Below are 19,878 nucleotides of genomic sequence, written 5' to 3' on the forward strand. Positions count from 1 at the left end.
TACAGGATGTGTAGAACCGACATGAGAGACTACTGGGACATTGCTACCTAGCACTTATCAATAATCATCAATGGCAAAACATCACTGCATGGTTCAGCTTATCGCCCTGTCTTCAACATCCAAAGATGAGTTGGAGTGTTTGGTTTTTTGGAATATAGGGACAATGCAATAGCTACTTGTGTGTAAACTAGGCGGCTGATCCATCTGACATAACAGGCTTAATGTGTACGATTTATTTTATTTATATTGATAACTGCACATGCTTTAAAATGCTGACATGTAGTCCTGTAATTGAACTAGATTGCCTCTTATGTGTGGCCTCAATATCTTTGATCTTTTATTGTTTTTAATAAAGGAATAAGCTAAAGATGTTGTTCGTAACATTCTTGTGTGGTTGTGACAGTGAGGGTAGGGGGTAGGTCTTCTAGGTATTCAACGACTGGTGGTCAGGGTTTGTTCAATAACTGCTTAATACAACAATCTTTCAGCTTTGACCAGCAGCACCATAGACCAGTCAGTCGCTCCACAAAAAATGTCCACCCTGCGTGTGCATGTATGTGGTCGCAGCTATTGCAAATTCATGCTAGTTTTCAAATGAGTTCCATTGTAACAACTATGGATCAACTGATATAAATAACCTGATCTGATTTACAAAATCATGATTGTATTTTGCCCTACAGCAATACAGGAGCCTCATTGGTGGAAAGAGAAATATTTATCATCAGCCTCCAAAACCATTGAACAGTTAAGGATAAAAGAACCTATTAAAAAACTTAACAGTAACTTAAAAGTTTTTTTATATAACTTCTTACTCTACAACAAATCTTGAACTGCTTAATGATATTAATACTTTTATCATCAAATTGAATGCGAACTGTAACCTCTTTTCTGTCTCTGGCTGAAGTATCATGGTTTAAATTATTCTTAGTTAACGTTAACATTTTAACCATTTTCTTAGAGCTGCTAGTATGGACATAAACACAAGGCTGATCAGCATAGGGGCTGTCCCATCAGCAGGGGGCGCAACACACAAGCTTTTACAGCCTGACAGAAGAAACCAAACAGGAACAGGACTGTCCAGAATGTTTGACAGAATTTTCAAAACTGAATATCTTTCTTTTATTTTTAAGCGGTGTGGTCGCTTCTGTAAGTGACGTGTGTGTCCATTCGTAGTATGAGAAACTATATTTCAAGCCCCATACATTCAAAGAGGTATAATTTATAATGAACATAGCGTCATTCTGTACAAGGCTTCTGCAGGAAGCTAATGAGAAGGGTAGAGGAATAGTCCATTCCTAAAAGGGGAGGGGGCAGGGGGTGGATGAGTCCATTTGAGAGGCAAGGGTGGGGAGGTCAGAAGGGTCTCGGGAGGAAGGCGACGGGGGGCGAGCCCACGCTGCTGGGACTGTGCAGGTTGGACTCGTACGAGCCGGGGGTCATACCCACAACCCCCTCTGTCTTTGCCGTCTCCCCACACAAGAAGTCGTCCTCGTCCTCAGCCGAGCCCTGAGAGGGAGGAGACAACCAATCAGAAGCCAGGAGAGACAGGCACCTCACACCAGCACACGAGGTGGGCAGATCTATGACGATGAACAAGCATCGCGCTGGAACGCAGAGCTCCCAGAATGAGGCTTCAAATAACCAGAGAAGCCTGATATGGTGGCGTTTTACCTGTCGCACCCTCCTGTTGGGCTCCGCCTCCATGTCAGTTGGCTCCTCCCACACCTGGTAGAGAGGCTCGATCAGCTTACCTGACCTGGGGAGAGGAGACCAATCACTAACCACCATCTCACACACACAGCCAATCACTACACACCACCACCTCACACAGCCAATCACTGCACACCACCTCACACACAGCCAATCACTAACCACCTCACACACAGCCAACCACTAACCACAACCTCACACACAGCCAATCACTAACCACAGCCTCACACACAGCCAATCACTACATACCACCTCACACACAGCCAATCACTAACTACAACCTCACACACAACCAATCACTGACCACCTCACACACAGCCAATCCCTAACCATCGCACACACAGCCAATCCCTAACCCCCTCACACACAGCCAATCACTGACCACCTCACACACAGCCAATCACTAACCACCTCACACACAGCCAATCACTTACCACCTCACACACAGCCAATCACTGACCACCTCACACACAGCCAATCACTAACCACCTCACACACAGCCAATCACTTACCACCTCACACACAGCCAATCACTAACCACCTCACACACAGCCAATCACTAACCACCTCACACACAGCCAATCACTAACCACCTCACACACAGCCAATCACTAACCACCTCACACACAGCCAATCACTAACCACCTCACACACAGCCAATCACTAACCACCTCACACACAGCCAATCACTAACCACCTCACACACAGCCAATCACTAACCACCTCACACACAGCCAATCACTAACCACCTTACACACAGCCAATCACTAACCACCTCACACACAGCCAATCCCTAACCACCTCACACACAGCCAATCACTGACCACCTCACACACAGCCAATCACTAACCACCTCACACACAGCCAATCAATTACCACCTCACACACAGCCAATCACTAACCACCTCACACACAGCCAATCACTAACCACCTTACACACAGCCAATCACTAACCACCTCACACACAGCCAATCACTAACCACCTCACACACAGCCAATCACTAACCACCTCACACACAGCCAATCACTACACACCATCTCAAATTTACTTCATTCACACTCACTACAGCAGCGCAGCGCTGAACAGAGAATGCAGCCGCCAGCGTACGGTACCTCTTGAGCAGGTAGGGGTCGAAGGGGAAGAAGCTGTCAAGGGGGTTGTTGTTGGTGGACACACAGTCGCCCCCCACCGAGCTGCGCACCACCGGGAGAACCTGCCGGCTGTTCCTCTCCATGATGGTGTAGCAGAACACCAGCTGGTACTTCCTGCCAAAGCATGACACACACACACGGGCCAAACCGTCAACCTCAGACTCATTCACAACCCCTCTGGTCAGTCATCATGTTCACAACGGCCCCACATGCTTTTACAACCTGCTCTTCTTTTCTATCTTATTTCATATCTCATCACCCAGATTCATATGAAATTGTGATTAAATGTATTTTACAACAAAGTTAGCACTGGCAATAGCAGGTTTACAGCAACAGCAGTTTTGTTTTATATTAGATTATATATAAATGTGTAATTGAGGTGTGATTTACTAAAAAGAACATGTGAGAGGACCCAACGTTCAGTCCAGGTATGAATTCATGGAGTGTTTGTTGAGTCGCTCTGTCACTTTAGGAGGCAATAACCAGTTACAGCAGCACTGAGACAGCCACCAAACCTTCTCTGTCCTCCAAACTAGAAATATTACCATCTACACCAAACCTTCTGTCCCACAAACTAGAAATATTACCATCTACACCAAACCTTCTCTGTCCTTCAAACTAGAAATATTACCATCTACACCAAACCTTCTCTGTCCTTCAAACTAGAAATATTACCATCTACACCAAATCTTCTGTCCCCCAAACTAGAAATATTACCATCTACACCAAACCTTCTCTGTCCTCCAAACTACAACTACCTGTATTACTATCTACACCTGCCATACAAACACACTAGAACTAATACTACCACACTTCACTACAAAACTAAAAGAGGAAGCATCTATTTAGACAAAGGAAATGCACACACCCTGCAGCACATCCGCTAATATTCTTAAGAGATTGTCTTGTTACCTTTGGCTGGGTGTCCACCGGGGAGCTGTATTTTAGAGCTGGCGCTGTTTTCTCGCTGTTTACAATAGGTAATGAAATCTAGGGTGTTATAGAGACAACAGCTGTGTTCATATCACTTGTTATCACTGTAGCGCTATGGGCTCTAGGCTTTTTTCTCCCCAGTTGAAAAAAGTTGAACTTTTTGGGCTAGAGTGCAGGCTGTAAAAGACTGTTCTGACGATGAGGACGGTCGGTTTTTGGCAAAACCACAGACAGCGAACGTTAGCACTAGCTACAATTAGCTAGCTATCTTAACTTGGCTAGTTAATACTCCCGTCTGCAAAAACACAACACTCGTTAACGTAGGTGTAAAACATCGGTAACCTAGCAATTTTCTAAGCTCTAGTGCGCTCTAAGCAGCTGTAAGCTTGGTGCTGTTCAGCTACATACAGCTCGCTGGTGAACACACAGCCTTAGGTTTGCTAAGAGTGAAGAAATGAACCCTGTATTGATCCCCACAGGGCAAAGTTTTTGATTGATTGGCAGATTAATTGATTGATTGACTGACTGGTTGATTGGCGGGGGCATGGTACCTGGTGATGGCAGCAAACATGTTGGTGACGGCAGGCAGGCAGACCTTCAGAGGGTTGAGCTGTGACATCACCACCCGCTCCAGGTTCAGGCTCTGGAGGTATGCCAAGCCTGGGACACAGACACAAACACACACACACACACACACACACACACACACACACACAGACACACACACACGATAATGAGGATGGTGGGACTTCATGTGAATGAATAGGTGTGTCCTCGTCCTGGTTCAGCAGCAGTGAACCAGGGACAGACGTGACTAGCCTAATATGGATTACTGGCAATTTCAAATGTAAGGTAACGTTTGCAGTAGTCATACAGTGCAGTAAAAAAAAAAACAGAAAAGAAAACACCCTGAAAAACTGTCGGTACGCGCTGCTGGCCACACCCAGACCAGGCTCAGCCCCGGACCCGGTCCACCCCCAGACCTGCCCCTGCTCCTCTACCTGTCTTCATGTTGCCCTCCAGGATGCTCTTGTGTCTGAAGATGAGTGTGTAGAAGACGGCCTGGCAGGCTGTGTAGAAGGGCCCGTGGAGGCTGATGTCACAGAAGGCCCGCGTGCCCGAGTCCTGACTGTCGATGTAGAGGTGGAGCCAGGGAACCAGGAGGTCCAGACACGCCCGCACAGTCCTGAGGAGAGGAGACAGGAGAAGAGGAGGAGGAGGAGGGGAGAGAGAGGAGAGGGAGGAGGGGAGAGGAGAGAGAGGAGAGGAGAAGAGGGAGGTGAGTAGGAGAAGGGGAGGAGAGAGGAGAGGAGGAGGGAAGAGAGATGAGAGGATGAGCAGGGTGTGCATACAGCGGACATCCAGCGGTATGAAGTTGTACACCAGGTGAGACTGAGGGGGACGTGGTCACAGAGAACAGGGAGCTAGCAGAGAACAGGGAGCTAGCAGAGAACAGGGGTCTAGCAGAGAACAGGGGGGTAGCAGAGAACAGGGGGGTAGCAGAGAACAGGGGGGTAGCAGAGAACAGGGGTCTAGCAGAGAACAGGGGGGTAGCAGAGAACAGGGAGCTAGCAGAGAACAGGGGTCTAGCAGAGAACAGGGGTCTAGCAGAGAACAGGGGGGTAGCAGAGAACAGGGGTCTAGCAGAGAACAGGGGGGTAGCAGAGAACAGGGGTCTAGCAGAGAACAGGGGTCTAGCAGAGAACAGGGGTCTAGCAGAGAACAGGGGTCTAGCAGAGAACAGGGGTCTAGCAGAGAACAGGAGGGTAGCAGAGAACAGGGGTCTAGCAGAGAACAGGGGTCTAGCAGAGAACAGGAGGGTAGCAGAGAACAAGGGTCTAGCAGAGAACAGGAGGGTAGCAGAGAACAGGAGGGTAGCAGAGAACAGGGGTCTAGCAGAGAACAGGGGACTAGCAGAGAACAGGGGACTAGCAGAGAACAGGAGGGTAGCAGAGAACAGGAGGGTAGCAGAGAACAGGAGGGTAGCAGAAAACAGGAGGGTAGCAGAGAACAGGAGGGTAGCAGAGAACAGGAGGGTAGCAGAGAACAGGAGGGTAGCAGAGAACAGGAGGGTAGCAGAGAACAGGAGGGTAGCAGAGAACAGGGGGCTGACAGAGACTCACGCCACAGGCAGGAAGTTGGCGCGCGCCAGGAAGCTGCCCAGGTAGTCTGCGGCTGCCTGGCGCAGGATGGCGGGGTGAGACGGACTCTGGAGCAACTTCCACAAACGCTCCAGGAAGGCCTCCGCCAGCGCCTGGAGAGAGGAACACAACACATACACCTCAGACCACCACTAACACAACACACACACCTCAGATCCCTACCAGAACACACACCTCAGACCACCACTAACACAACACACACCTCAGATCCCTACCAGAACACACACCTCAGACCACCACTAACACAACACACACACACACCTCAGATCCCTACCAGAACACACACCTCAGACCACCACTAACACAACACACACACCTCAGATCCCTACCAGAACACACACCTCAGACCACCACCAACACAACACACACACCTCAGATCCCTACCAGAACACACACCTCAGACCACCACTAACACAACACACACACACCTCAGATCCCTACCAGAACACACACCTCAGACCACCACTAACACAACACACACACCTCAGATCCCTACCAGAACACACACCTCAGACCACCACTAACACAACACACACACACCTCAGATCCACACCAGAACACACACCTCAGACCACCACTAACACACACACACACCTCAGATCCCTACCAGAACACACACCTCAGATCCCTACAAGAACACACCTCAGACCACCACCAACACACACATACACACCTCAGATCTCCTCCAACACACACACGCACACACACACACCAGATCCCCACCAACACACACACATCTCAGATCACCACCAACACACACACCTAAGATCCACACCAACACACACACATCTCGGATCCCTACCAGCACACACCTCAGATCACCTCCAACACACACACACACACACACACACAAAACACAGACCCCCACCAACACACACACACACACACCTCATATCCACACCAACACACACACCTCAGATCACCATACACACACACACACCTCAGATCACCACCAACACACACACCTCAGACCCCCACTAACACACACACCTCAGATCACCACCAACACATACACACAAACACCTCAGATGCCCACCAACACACACACACACACACACACACACACACACACACACACACACACACACACACACACACACACACACACACAGACACACCTCAGACCCCCACCAACACACACCTCAGATCCTCACCAGAGTCACACAAGACACAAAGTTCTGGCTTTCAACTAGTTTCTGGGTCTAAAACTTCATTTCACTGAATACAGGTGCATCTCAGAAAATAAGAATATTGTGGAAAGTTCAGTATTTTCCGTAATTTAATTCAAAAAGTGAAACTTTAATATATTATAGATTCATTACACATGTAGTGAAATATTTCAAGGCTGATTGCCTTCATGCCACGCTCCACGTTGATGCAGTAATTTGTGTAAAAAGAGCCCCGACCAAGTATTGTGTATAAATGAACATACTGTACAATCATAAAGATTAAATTGATTAGATTTAAATATTTCCCTTTGTGTAATGGATCTAGAATACATGAATGTTTCAATGTTTGAATTAAATTACAGAAAAATAATGAACTTTTTCACAATTTTCTAATTTTTTGAGATGCACCTGTATGCTTTGTCACCATCTTGTTAGGCCAGACCTCTGAAAGTATTCTGAACCTGATCACAACAGTGCCTTTACAATCTGCTTCTTTCTTTTTACTCATCATATCACCCAGATTCATAATGAACATGCGATTTACTGGTCTTTTTCACTACAAAGTGAGCACTTGCAATAACAGGTGTACAATAGCCGCAGCAGCAGGATCCTCCCTCTTAAGCACCTATTGTATTTTTAGTTTGCGATCCTTGCACTTTGCCTTCAGCACTAGATTATGCGCTTAGTTGTTTAGAAAGGAGATGCACTTGTGAGTTCTGGTGAGTAGTAGTACACTGACTTCCTATGTTAAAGGCAATTATTGTAAGTCGCTTTGGATAAAAGCGTCTGCTAAATGACTGTAATGTAATGTAGGATGTATGACTGACCAGTCGGAAGCTGCAGAGGTAGAACAGTGCGTACTGAACGTGACAGGAGGCGTGTGTGGGCAGGATGAGCTTGTCAAACACACACATTAGGTCTCTGTACAGCTCCTTGGTCCTCTCAACGTCCAGACAACCTGCCGCACAAAGACAAACACATCAGGTCTCTACATCCAGAGTGAGTGAGTGAGTGAGTGAGTGAGTTCTTGTGCTCACCATTACTGTGGCACACGTCCTTAACGTAGGCCAGGAGCACAGTCATGAGTGTGTCCAGCCTCTCTGCCACCGGGTGAGCCATCACAGCGCCCCCTGCAGGACCGGAGGACTGGGGGTCTGTCACATCCTCGTCCTGAGAGAGACCACATCCATATATATCCAGAGAGAGACCACATCCATATATATCCAGAGAGAGACCATATCCATATACATCCAGACAGAGACCATATTAATATTGTATTATATATTAACTGAGGTTAGTTAGTTCTGAAGGAGGTGAGTTAGTTCTGAAGGAGGCTAGTTAGTTCTGAAGGAGGCTAGTTAGTTCTGAAGGAGGCTAGTTAGTTCTGAAGGAGGTTAGTTAGTTCTGAAGGAGGCTAGTTAGTTCTGAAGGAGGTTAGTTAGTTCTGAAGGAGGTTAGTTAGTTCTGAAGGAGGTTAGTTAGTTCTGAAGGAGGCTAGTTAGTTCTGAAGGAGGCTAGTTAGTTCTGAAGGAGGCTAGTTAGTTCTGAAGGAGGTTAGTTAGTTCTGAAGGAGGCTAGTTAGTTCTGAAGGAGGTTAGTTAGTTATGAAGGAGGCTAGTTAGTTCTGAAGGAGGCTAGTTAGTTCTGAAGGAGGCTAGTTAGTTCTGAAGGAGGTTAGTTAGTTCTGAAGGAGGTTAGTTAGTTCTGAAGGAGGTTAGTTAGTTCTGAAGGAGGCTAGTTAGTTCTGAAGGAGGTTAGTTAGTTATGAAGGAGGTTAGTTAGTTAGTTACCATGTCAAAGAGCCCCTCCTCCTCCTGGTTTTCGTTGGTCTTCTGCCTCAGAGCCGTGTCCTCCGCCTCCTCAATCTCCCCCCGCGGGGCGCTCACCTGGAACAACACAGCAGACTAGTACCTTCACCTGAACACCACCACCACCACAACACACTTAGTCTCCTCCACCCTGAACACCACCACCACAACACACTTAGTCTCCTTCACCCTCAACACCACCACCACACACTTAGTATCCTTCACCCTCAACACCACCACAACACACGTAGTCTCCTCCACCCAGAACACCACCACAACACACTTAGTCTCCTCCCCCCTCAACACCACCACGACACACTTAGTCTCCTTCACCCTGAACACCACCACCACAACACACTTAGTCTCCTTCACCCTCAACACCACCACCACAACACACTTAGTCTCCTTCACCCTCAACACCACCACCACACACTTAGTATCCTTCACCCTCAACACCACCACCACCACAACACACTTAGTCTCCTTCACCCTGAACACCACCACCACAACACACGTAGTCTCCTCCACCCTCAACACCACCACAACACACTTAGTCTCCTCCACCCTCAACACCACCACCACAACACACTTAGTCTCCTCCACCCTGAACACCACCACCACCACAACACACGTAGTCTCCTCCACCCTGAACACCACCACCACCACAACACACTTAGTCTCCTCCACCCTGAACACCACCACCACCACAACACACTTAGTCTCCTCCACCCTGAACACCACCACAACACACTTAGTCTCCTTCACCCTGAACACCACCACAACACACTTAGTCTCCTCCCCCCTCAACACCACCACCACCACAACACACTTAGACTCCTCCACCCTGAACACCACCACAACACACTTACTCTCCTCCACCCTCCACACCACCACCACACACTTGGTCTCCTCACCCCTCAACACCACCACCACAACACACTTAGTCTCCTTCACCCTCAACACCACCACCACACACTTAGTATCCTTCACCCTCAACACCACCACCACCACAACACACTTAGTCTCCTTCACCCTGAACACCACCACCACAACACACTTAGTCTCCTTCACCCTGAACACCACCACAACACACTTAGTCTCCTTCACCCTGAACACCACCACCACCACAACACACGTAGTCTCCTCCACCCTGAACACCACCACCACACACTTAGTATCCTTCACCCTCAACACCACCACCACCACAACACACGTAGTCTCCTCCACCCTGAACACCACCACAACACACTTAGTCTCCTTCACCCTGAACACCACCACCACCACAACACACGTAGTCTCCTCCACCCTGAACACCACCACCACAACACACTTAGTCTCCTCCACCCTGAACACCACCACCACAACACACTTAGTCTCCTTCACCCTCAACACCACCACAACACACGTAGTCTCCTCCACCCTGAACACCACCACAACACACTTACTCTCCTCCACCCTCCACACCACCACCACACACTTGGTCTCCTCACCCCTCAACACCACCACCACAACACACTTAGTCTCCTCCATCTGAACACACCACCACACACTCCTGCACGCTATCAATCCCAAACAAGCACTATGTAAGGAATAACATATCGAAAAATAAAAGCACGACAATGCATTTGTTTTGTAAGGGCTCTTCGTTCGGCCATACGTTATCCCACGGCTACTTACCAATGACATTAATACTATAGGCCTACACTTTTTATTTCACCAGAAAAATGGTTCTGTGTTTAGAAATTGAACATAGTAGACTATAACAGCCAAGCTGTTATTGTTTAGAATGTTCAGCAACTTTCAGATAACTGTCAACTGTCGCCCATGGACATATAATGTGTTGCCCTTAGCAGTGGTCAATTTTGCTTGGTTGCCCTTGACGTCGGTCAATTATCAAGAAACAATTCATCGGTAGAATATGTGAATGTCCAATCAGAATCGAGTATTTCAGAGAGACGTGTAAAAATCTTGCATAAGAGTCCATGCACACGCGTGCGCGCACACATACAAACACACACACACACACACACACACACACACACACACACACAGTGACTCACGTCTAGTTTGAGCATTTTACTGATGACGAGCTCCAGGATGTCCCGTCGTAGAGCAGGGATGTACACTGTCCCCCTCAGGAGATTATGGACATAACACTCCTACACAAGACAACACACACATTTACAACACTCTGGGAACATTCAATACAACATTCAATAACATTCAATTAATTCTGTCCAAACATATTAACATGATTGCCTGTGTAAATAAGTTATGACAGTCTAAATATGTTTAGAGTTGTTCGTGGCCTCAAGTGTAAGAGCTAGAGGTTAGTGATGACGTACCAGGGTTCTGGAGGACTTCTGCACAAAGGGAAAGTTCTCATTCAGAATGGGCATTAGGAAACGGCTGGTACTGGAACGAAATGGAGACAAAAGGGTTTCAGTTACGACTACAGGTCGGTCAAACAGGATTGCTGGCTCTTAAGAAACCCCAGCCAAGCCCTGACACAAGACTTCTTCCCTACTTTGACAGGACAAAAAGCTGAATTGACACCAAATTGGTAATACTGGACAATACTGGTTTGTTTGTGTGTGTGCGTGTGTGTTCTGAGAGATACTTACGATGGGACATAACTCGCTATGACCTGCAAGGCTCTGTGACACTGGTCAAAGGTCCTGGGAAGGTCTATGCAAACCAAGATGGGAAAAACACTTACATTATCTAGTAATGATACCATGTTAAAAACACTTACATTATCTAGGATTGACGTCATGTTAAAGTCCAAAACATGTCCAAAACATGAACCAGTCAAATGAATCTCATTAACAACAAGAACCACCATGGTGAGGGTCGGACTCCTGCACGGTGGGGCACCAGCGCTAGAGTGCCCATTGGTTGCTTATCTAAACCTCACCTCCCCTGTCATGGTCCTCACACTCCTTCAACCACTCTAGAAGTAGGCTTAACCTCCCTACAAAAGGTGAGCAGTAAGCCATCTTTTTACAAACTCCTCACGACTCAAAAAACGACAGGCCTGTGCAGTGTTCATGCATGTCACGATACTGGCGTGGTGATTGGTTGACACATACGTGACAACGCGGAGGAGGAGACCTACTTTCGTTCTCATCGTCCGAGTCGGAGATGTCGACGCCTCCCTCGCAGATCTTCACTCTCTCTGAAAAGGAAGTCGTAGTCGTCAACATCACTTAGTTATTGTTTATTTGGATCCCCATTAGTTGTTACCAAGGCAACAGCTACTCTTCCTGGGGTCCATATTAAAAACATCCATTTCTACACATGCTTTCATCTACATGCATACATAAATACATTTCCACTCCCACCCCAATTAAAATAGTATTAAACATTACAAAAACCATATAGCATACAATTACAACACGCACGCACACAAACACACAAACAGTGGCATCTCTTACCAACTACTTTGAGCTACATATTTTGCTTAACCAGGAAGAAAAAGTTACTTAATAAGGCCTTTACCCAATGCTATGATAGGTTTCCTGGTCAAGGTGAGGAGAAGACAGTCTACACATGCAGACGTTTTATTTTATAAATGTGTAATTGAGGTGTGATTTACTAAAAAGAACATGTGAGAGGACCCAACGTTCAGTCCAGGTATGAATTCGAGGAGCGTTTGTTCAGTCACTCAGTCACTTTAGGAGGCAATAACCAGTTACAGCAGCACTGAGACAGCCACCAAACCTTCTCTGTCCTCCAAACTAGAAATATTACCATCTACACCAAACCTTCTCTGTCCTCCAAACTAGAAATATTACCATCTACACCAAACCTTCTGTCCCCCAAACTAGAAATATGACCATCTACACCAAACCTTCTCTGTACTCCAAACTAGAAATATTACCATCTACACCAAATCTTCTGTCCCCCAAACTAGAAATATGACCATCTACACCAAACCTTCTCTGTCCTCCAAACAACAACTATTACTGTCTACACCTGCCTGATGATCTGACATGCAAACGTCATATGACATATGACACTTATGCAACACACACCTACACACATCTTGACAATCCTCGGCAAAGTACTCTGGACACAAAGTTTTGGCTTTCAAGTATTTTCCAGGGATAAAATTTAGTTTCAATCCAGAACCTTCAGTGAATGAATTTCAGTTCAGAGTCAGTCGGTCCTTTCTGGCACGTTCATACAGACTGACCTCAGCAGACCGTCCGTTTACTCACTGGGGATGAAGTTGGAGACCACCATCTTGAGGCAGGCGCGGAGGTAGACGGTCTGGGCGGAGACCAGGTTGCTGAGGAAGGCCAGGTACTCCTCCACCACCGCGGGACTCCTGCCCAGCCACGGCAGCCTCTGGAGCGGACACACACACACCGGAGGGAGGGGCCGTGTTAGAGACCTCCTGAACCGCTCTGATCCCACCAGCCAGCCAGGAGGTCCAAGGAGGACTTCAGGGGGTGGATTGCGTGTCCGTCTGGGGATTGTTTCATAAAACCTTGCACTAGGTGAGGGTTTTTGTTTGTGTGGGACATTTCCTCCCAGCCCAGAAGCTGCACCCTGCCTCCATAACAGAGATTAGAGGACAGGGTAGCTGTAGAAGCACTGTGACTGGTGTGGTGCCATATCAGTGCTTTTGGGGGAGGTGACAGGGATTTATTTTTTATTTTTTATGTATTACTTAACCTTTATATAACCAGAGAAAATCACACTGAGATTTGCATGTCTTTTTCAGGTGAGCCATGGCCAGGAAAGTAGCAACAGTTACATACACATAAAAACAAAATATAATACAAGTACATCAAAGGGTTAAAACCGTGCAAGAGATATGGGTTAAAACAGTGCAGAAAACATTAAAGAAATTAAAGGAATTAAAAACCAAAAAAACTGTTCCGTAGTCATCTCCATGTGCAATGTACAACCAGCCTCCTAAAAACAAGCACATAGTGATGTGAGCAGCTGTGCAGTCTGGAGGGCGTGTTAGGCTACTCAGGTGTGTTGGTGAGAGACTGTTCCAACTCACCAGCACAGTGTAGATCAGCTGCTCGTGGTCCTTACTGAGCAGGGTCACACAGTTACGAAACTCCTGCAGCCAGTTGATTATCTGAGCATCCTGTCAAAGAAAGAACATCTGTTAATCTGAGATACCAACAACAACAGGCCTCATTCACCAACAGAACCCAGTTACACAGTTTATACAGTAATATGACAGCTGAGCAGGCACGATATGTTCATCTGACCAGTGTGGGTATGGCTCTATGGCTAGGTCAGCTGGATGGCTAACCTTATGTTTCTTACCTTGCATCTGGGCAGGGGTGGGGGGGGAGTAGCTGGTACCTTGTTAGTAGTTTACGTCACACATGCCTACCACTAGCTAACATTAGCTTACCTAGTGTGTTAGGAGATAACTTAGCTAACACTATCTAGCCAAGTGTTGGTATTGACCAACCGAACCCACTTACGCAGTTAGCAGTGTTTTCACGATCATTTCAAGATTCTGACATTCACCAATGTTTCCTTTTTGGGATTTGGTTCGTAAGAACAGAGCCTATGCAGAAGAAGGGATCTCTCTCCAGTCCCGGCCCTGAGCACTTGGACGTGGTCACCAGGCGCCACCGATGTGCTCTTACGTCCAGGGCTCCACCGTGTTTACATTGTCGTTCAGACACTCTTGACTTCTTCTCTCTCAGCTTTTCATTTCAGTTTCGGTGTGTGATTTCTGTGGTGTGTGACCATGGCCCTGTAGTCTCATAGCTTGTATGGGGCATGGTGTTTACCTATACTAATTAGGAACCACTGGCGCTCACTTTCAATTCACAAGGACAATGGGATTCACAATTATAAGAACACAGGTTAGGTTTAAGAACACTCATGAATCTGATGTAGGCTTTTCTTATGACCTTTCTCAAGAACAAATTTAATAAACACTCAGGAATATATTGGTGAATGAGACCCAATGGTTCCATAGCACACTTTCAGAGATATTTTGGACATTTAAAGACTTAGACTGATCTTCCTCTCACCTTTATATCTGGGTCTGACAGCTGGTGTTTCAGCAACTCGTAGTCAGTGGAGTCACCCTGGAGTCAAAAGTGAAAATGTTAATGCATCAAGCTAAAGACAGACAATGTGGTTAGGGTTAGCTCGCTGCCAATATCACCAATGGAAATACTCACAGGTACTTAGAACGTTATAGCTAAACATAACAACAAATGGAAAGGCCTCCACTGCTTGACTCACCTTTTTGTGTTTTGCTAAAGTGTCCACAACATTGCCCCCAAACCTCACCGTCTTCATCGGGGGAGTGCTCATAAAATCTCCCAACTCGAGCGCCATGCCGCCGCTGCGGATGTAAAAGTATGACCGCTAAATAGGCCGAAAATGTGAATCTAGTCTGACTAGTGTGTGTCTGGCTCAATGGGCAGACTGGTCTGGCTGGCTGTTTCGTGCCGGTGCGTAGCTTAGTGCTACTAACACATGTCTGCCGCTAGCTAATTAGCTTACTTTGTATGTCTTTGGAGATAACTTAGCTAGCTAACTGTTGCCATTGTATTCTTACCTATCAAGAAAACAGTGAGGCTCAAATTCGCTTCAGTTTGTGTTTAGTAGTAAAGTATTATTTTTTATTTCCGACAAAGAACAAACATGTGTCTTTCCAGCGCTCATGTTTCAACAGGAAGAGAAGATGGAGTCTGGTGGTGTTACGTCCACGGTATTGACGGAAGTCAGGATCTCTTCTCGTTCTCTGGAGTCTGGATTTGAGCAGGCACGATACAATACTGCCACCTAGGAATTCAGACGGAGCAATTTGTGGGACCGTTGTGACCGTTTATTAATAATCTACTATCCCCCTGCTTCACAACACACACACACACAAACACACAGAAATGTGAAGCACAATAGTAGAATATGAACATGTAAATATAATATTATTATTTTTTCATTAGTCCCCCATGCAGAAGCAAGGCTGTGTGTGTGTGTGTGTGTGTGTGTGTGTGTGTGTGTGTGTGTGTGTGTGTGTGCGTGCGTGCGTGCGTGTGTGTGCGTGCGTGTGTGTGTGTGTGAGATGAATACATTTTGGCAGTTTAATTGTGGTGGCACTAGCCTACTCAAGAAAATCTGCAGGAAGAGGTGAGAGCAGTGCGCGGGGTTAAAGGTTGCTGAGGTGATATCATCATGAGCGAGGGTGCGGTAGGTGCGGTAGGTGAACAACACCTACAGCCGAGGTGAGAGGACAGGGTCCCATTTTGGCAACACCTAAGTTAACACGAGATCATACATGGAAAGCGGCTACAACAACCTTTCCATCTATCTTCTCCTGTTAAAATTAAAGTCAATTAAAATTGATAAACCACAAATCATTCTTTCAACTCAACTGCAATTATTCACAAGTTATTTATTTAAATTTAAGGTCTTGAATAATACACATAATTTGGGTAGACAAAAAATACGAAGACACAAAAAATGCAGAAATGCAAAGAAACATTGTCCATAATAGTTGGCTTGTAAACATTGAGGGATGGGAAAAACCATTCCATTCCATCCAGTCAAGTCTTCCTTCTGTTGGAAAGAATACGACAATATTTTTTAGTAAGATTTTAGATTCAAAGTAGCCTATTATTTTTGTCATAATGGAAGTCATTGTTTTAGGCCTAACCCTGCTTTATCATTTCAAGCACGCGCTTCTTGTTTAAACAGGGCTTGCAGCAGGGCCCTGCCTTTCTCCGAGGTTAATAGTTAACGAAAGATAAGCTTTTATGTTCCCATATAGAAGAGATCTATAATAGGCTAACCTTTGAATATAGACAGATCTTTCCTCATTCATTGAAACTTTATCATGAATAAACGGAACATCGTATTGAAGTTACAGAATTTCGACCTATGCCTATTTCACATTTGAATTAATAGCCTAGGTATATAATGAACAACTTAAATGAACAATAAGGGCTTAATATGCCATTTGTTTAGCTATTAAAACCAAATAATATAATTTTGTTATGAACTCACTATATGGCCGAGGTCTCGTTGGTTGTGTGAGGAACAGACGTGTCGGTGTGCACGTCCCGGTGCTGCGCCATGGCCAGGCTGACCGGCGGAGGTTCCGGTTGATCCAGCCCGATGCCTGTCCTTCCCGCGGACGGTTCTCGCGCACGAGGCGGCGGCCCCCCGTTGCGACGCAGTGAGTTCCTGATGCCGCTGCTCAGACGGCTAGACAGACGCCGCACCGCACCTGCGATGCCCCGGTCCTTCTTCAACAGCCCCACGTCATCCTCCAGCTCCTCCGGGGGCACCTCGATGTTGCCCGTGTACCAGAACACCCACCAGATCAGGCTCAGGAAAATAATTATGGCGCCCGCATAAATTAGAAAGTCATAGAAGAATACGTCCGCAAACACTCCGATCAGAAGGATCAGCAGTCCGAATATGTCAAAGGCCACCGCCAACCAGAAGGCGCACGAACAGCGCCCCAGACCCCGATACGTCGGTTCCATGTCGCAAAGTTACAGTAGCCTATAATTAAATTATCTCTTTTTAACAAACATTGGCGGTTGGTTTCCTGGTTGGTTGAGCGGGTAAGGTGAGACAGGTGAGGAAGCTCCGCTACCTGTGGCGCAGAGGAGTGGCGTGGTCGCAGGTGAGGGGGGGGGAGACGGAGCCTACCTGACAACTGACATTACAGTGTAGGCTACAGTTAGAAAATATAACCTGAGCTCCTTTCAAAACTGTTAATGTGGCTAAAGGCTCGCTGCTATGGTTGATCAAATAGACTCCAGGTCAATTTTCAAAATCAATTTTCAAAATCAGCCTGGATGCTGATCTGATGGCACTAGTGTGTGCAGATGGTGGCACATTGGCACTGATCCCTTCAACTGACCGACAGGTATGTAGCTACAACACCGGTCTGTGTCTGGTCTGTGTCGCCACCTGCAGGACAGGTATGGTTACAACACCCAGTATATGTCTACTAACTCCGCAGGACAGGCCTGCGTCATAACATTCATTGTAGGAAAACATGTAGTCTATTGATGATAAGGATATACTTCTCTTATCTTTTTTATGAATAGGCTACTATGGCTATTGTAGGTAAAGTAACAGTATTATGAATAGGCTACTATATTCAGGCTATTGTAAGTAATGTAACCAGTGTTATGGGAAATTAACACAGGAAGACAGATGTGGTTACAATGGTAAGAGCAGTAACTGATGACACTCCAGGATGGACTAGAGAATTATTCATTGAAAATACAGTGAAGTTGATCAGAGGAAGTACATTAAATGATGAAACACAACAGTCCATTAACCGGAACAGGATTTTACTATGAGATGTAAAACTGAAAGACTAAATCAGATACAGCCAAAATACAAATGAATAATAAATAGTCATACCAACAAATAACCTGGACAAATGTCATATCTCATAGGATTTGACAGTATAAAACATTACATTTTGAACACTGGCAGATGGACAATCATTCATTCTGACCCAGAAATAAAGCCCTGTGTCCATAATGACTTCAACAATCAAGTCCAGTCCAGTCATGTCCGGATTCATTACTCTGCCTCCGTAATCCTACTCATAAGGATTTACCAATCCACCACACAACCACAGCTACAATCAAAACAGCAGATGTATGCTGAAAAATAAACATGTCAGTGGGCAAGCCTTCAGAGACCACTACCAAGCCCCCAGAGACCACTACCAAGCCCCCAGAGACCACTACCAAGCCCCCAGAGACCACTACCAAGCCCCCAGAGACCACTACCAAGCCCCCAGAGATCACTACCAAGCCCCCAGAGACCACTACCAAGCCCCCAGAGACCACTACCAAGCCCCCAGAGATCACTACCAAGCCCCCAGAGACCACTACCAAGCCCTACCAAGCCCCCAGAGACCACTACCAAGCACTACCAAGCCCCCAGAGATCACTACCAAGCACTACCAAGCCCCCAGAGATCACTACCAAGCACTACCAAGCCCCCAGAGACCACTACCAAGCCCCCAGAGATCACTACCAAGCACTACCAAGCCCCCAGAGATCACTACCAAGCCCCCAGAGATCACTACCAAGCACTACCAAGCCCCCAGAGATCACTACCAAGTAGATGGAAGGCAGAACATTATGTCAATACTCTTAATAGGAAAAATCAGAACAAACAGAATTCAAACGGTCCTTTTTAAGGAAGTCTGCCCATATCAAGAAAAAAGGTTAGATACGCTATCTAGGGTGTGTGCTGAATAAAGGGTACATTCATTTTTACATGAAGATGGTGGCAATAACTGAACTAAGCATTATGTCCATCAAAGTCCCTGCAAGAAACACAGTCCCTGCATTTACAAAACTAATTTGGAACAAAACTCTCTCTCTCTCTCTCTCACACACACACACACACATACACACACAAACACTACTACAATATAAAAACGTGCATGTTTCCTGGAGTCCAGTGGCTGTCAGCGCTGTGTGACCTCCCGGGTCATGGTGGCTGATCCTGGTCAGCGCTGAGTGGCCTCCCGGCTGTGGTGGTTGACCCTGGCCAGCGCCGTGTGCTCCAGACTCTGCCTGAGCACTGGCAGCCACACCAGTCCCGTCACCAGGAACATGAGACCCAGCGCCAGGAGGCCGGGCCCCAGCAGGTAGGGCAGCTCCCCCACCTGGCTGAAGTACAGCAGGGACAGGGCTGTGCCGGAGCCGAACACCGCCGCCCCCACCAGGATGGCCAGGATGGGTTTGTGGAAGTGGGACCAGCAGCGGTGGCTCGGGCCCCGGGGCCGGAGGGTGACCCCAGCAGGGGGCAGCTTCAGCTGGGAGGACGCCTCCAGCTCCTCCTCCCGCCCGGCACGCTCCCTCTCTGAGACGGCCACGTCTGCAGAGAGCATCCTGAGGGAGGGAGCGCTGGGCTGGAGACGGAATGACAGACGCGTCACACAGGTGAGGAACTCAGCTA

General features: G+C 47.0%; 3 protein-coding genes across 4 annotated transcripts in view; 1 reads left to right on the top strand and 2 right to left on the bottom strand.

Moving 5' to 3' along the window:
- Window positions 1–311, top strand: part of LOC311308905 (syntaxin-binding protein 4) — a 50,487-nt gene extending 50,176 nt beyond the window's left edge. For both annotated transcript variants that reach the window (XM_084437984.1, XM_084437985.1), the window contains exon 22: window positions 1–311. This exon is cut by the window's left edge and continues 1,203 nt beyond it. The gene's annotated coding sequence lies outside the window, so the exon portion shown is untranslated.
- A 518-nt stretch (window positions 312–829) lies between these two features.
- Window positions 830–15,583, bottom strand: rrn3 (RRN3 homolog, RNA polymerase I transcription factor). Its single transcript, XM_084437699.1, has 17 exons — window positions 15,172–15,583; window positions 14,955–15,011; window positions 13,955–14,044; window positions 13,158–13,287; window positions 12,053–12,112; window positions 11,559–11,622; window positions 11,280–11,349; window positions 10,995–11,093; window positions 8,917–9,012; window positions 8,164–8,296; window positions 7,954–8,084; window positions 5,919–6,049; window positions 4,797–4,981; window positions 4,347–4,455; window positions 2,824–2,976; window positions 1,672–1,756; window positions 830–1,506 (listed from the first exon to the last, which is right to left on the bottom strand). Exons 1-17 carry the CDS (start codon window positions 15,265–15,267, stop codon window positions 1,354–1,356), a joined length of 1,842 nt encoding a protein of 613 aa, XP_084293825.1. The 5' UTR covers window positions 15,268–15,583; the 3' UTR covers window positions 830–1,353.
- Window positions 15,584–16,937: 1,354 nt separating this feature from the next.
- LOC311309690 (transmembrane protein 238) lies at window positions 16,938–17,423 on the bottom strand (the record flags this gene model as incomplete). Its single annotated transcript, XM_084439016.1, has 1 exon — window positions 16,938–17,423. One exon carries the CDS (start codon window positions 17,421–17,423, stop codon window positions 16,938–16,940), a length of 486 nt encoding a protein of 161 aa, XP_084295142.1.
- Window positions 17,424–19,878: the final 2,455 nt, after the last annotated feature.

The sequence above is a fragment of the Borostomias antarcticus genome (genome assembly GCF_949987555.1).
Source record: "Borostomias antarcticus genome assembly, chromosome: 5".
Taxonomy (NCBI): Eukaryota; Metazoa; Chordata; class Actinopteri; order Stomiiformes; family Stomiidae; genus Borostomias; species Borostomias antarcticus.

What these genes read in the sequence shown, in the direction of transcription:
- rrn3 (XM_084437699.1), bottom strand. Translation starts at nt 15,267, where the DNA reads ATGGCGCTCGAGTTGGGAGATTTTATGAGCACTCCCCCGATGAAGACG. An exon ending in TGTCAGACCCAGATATAAAG is followed by an intron (nt 14,045 to 14,954) that starts GTGAGAGGAAGA and finishes TTTCTTTGACAG; the next exon opens with GATGCTCAGATAATCAACTG. An exon ending in CCAACAGGAGGGTGCGACAG is followed by an intron (nt 1,507 to 1,671) that starts GTAAAACGCCAC and finishes CCTCCCTCTCAG; the next exon opens with GGCTCGGCTGAGGACGAGGA.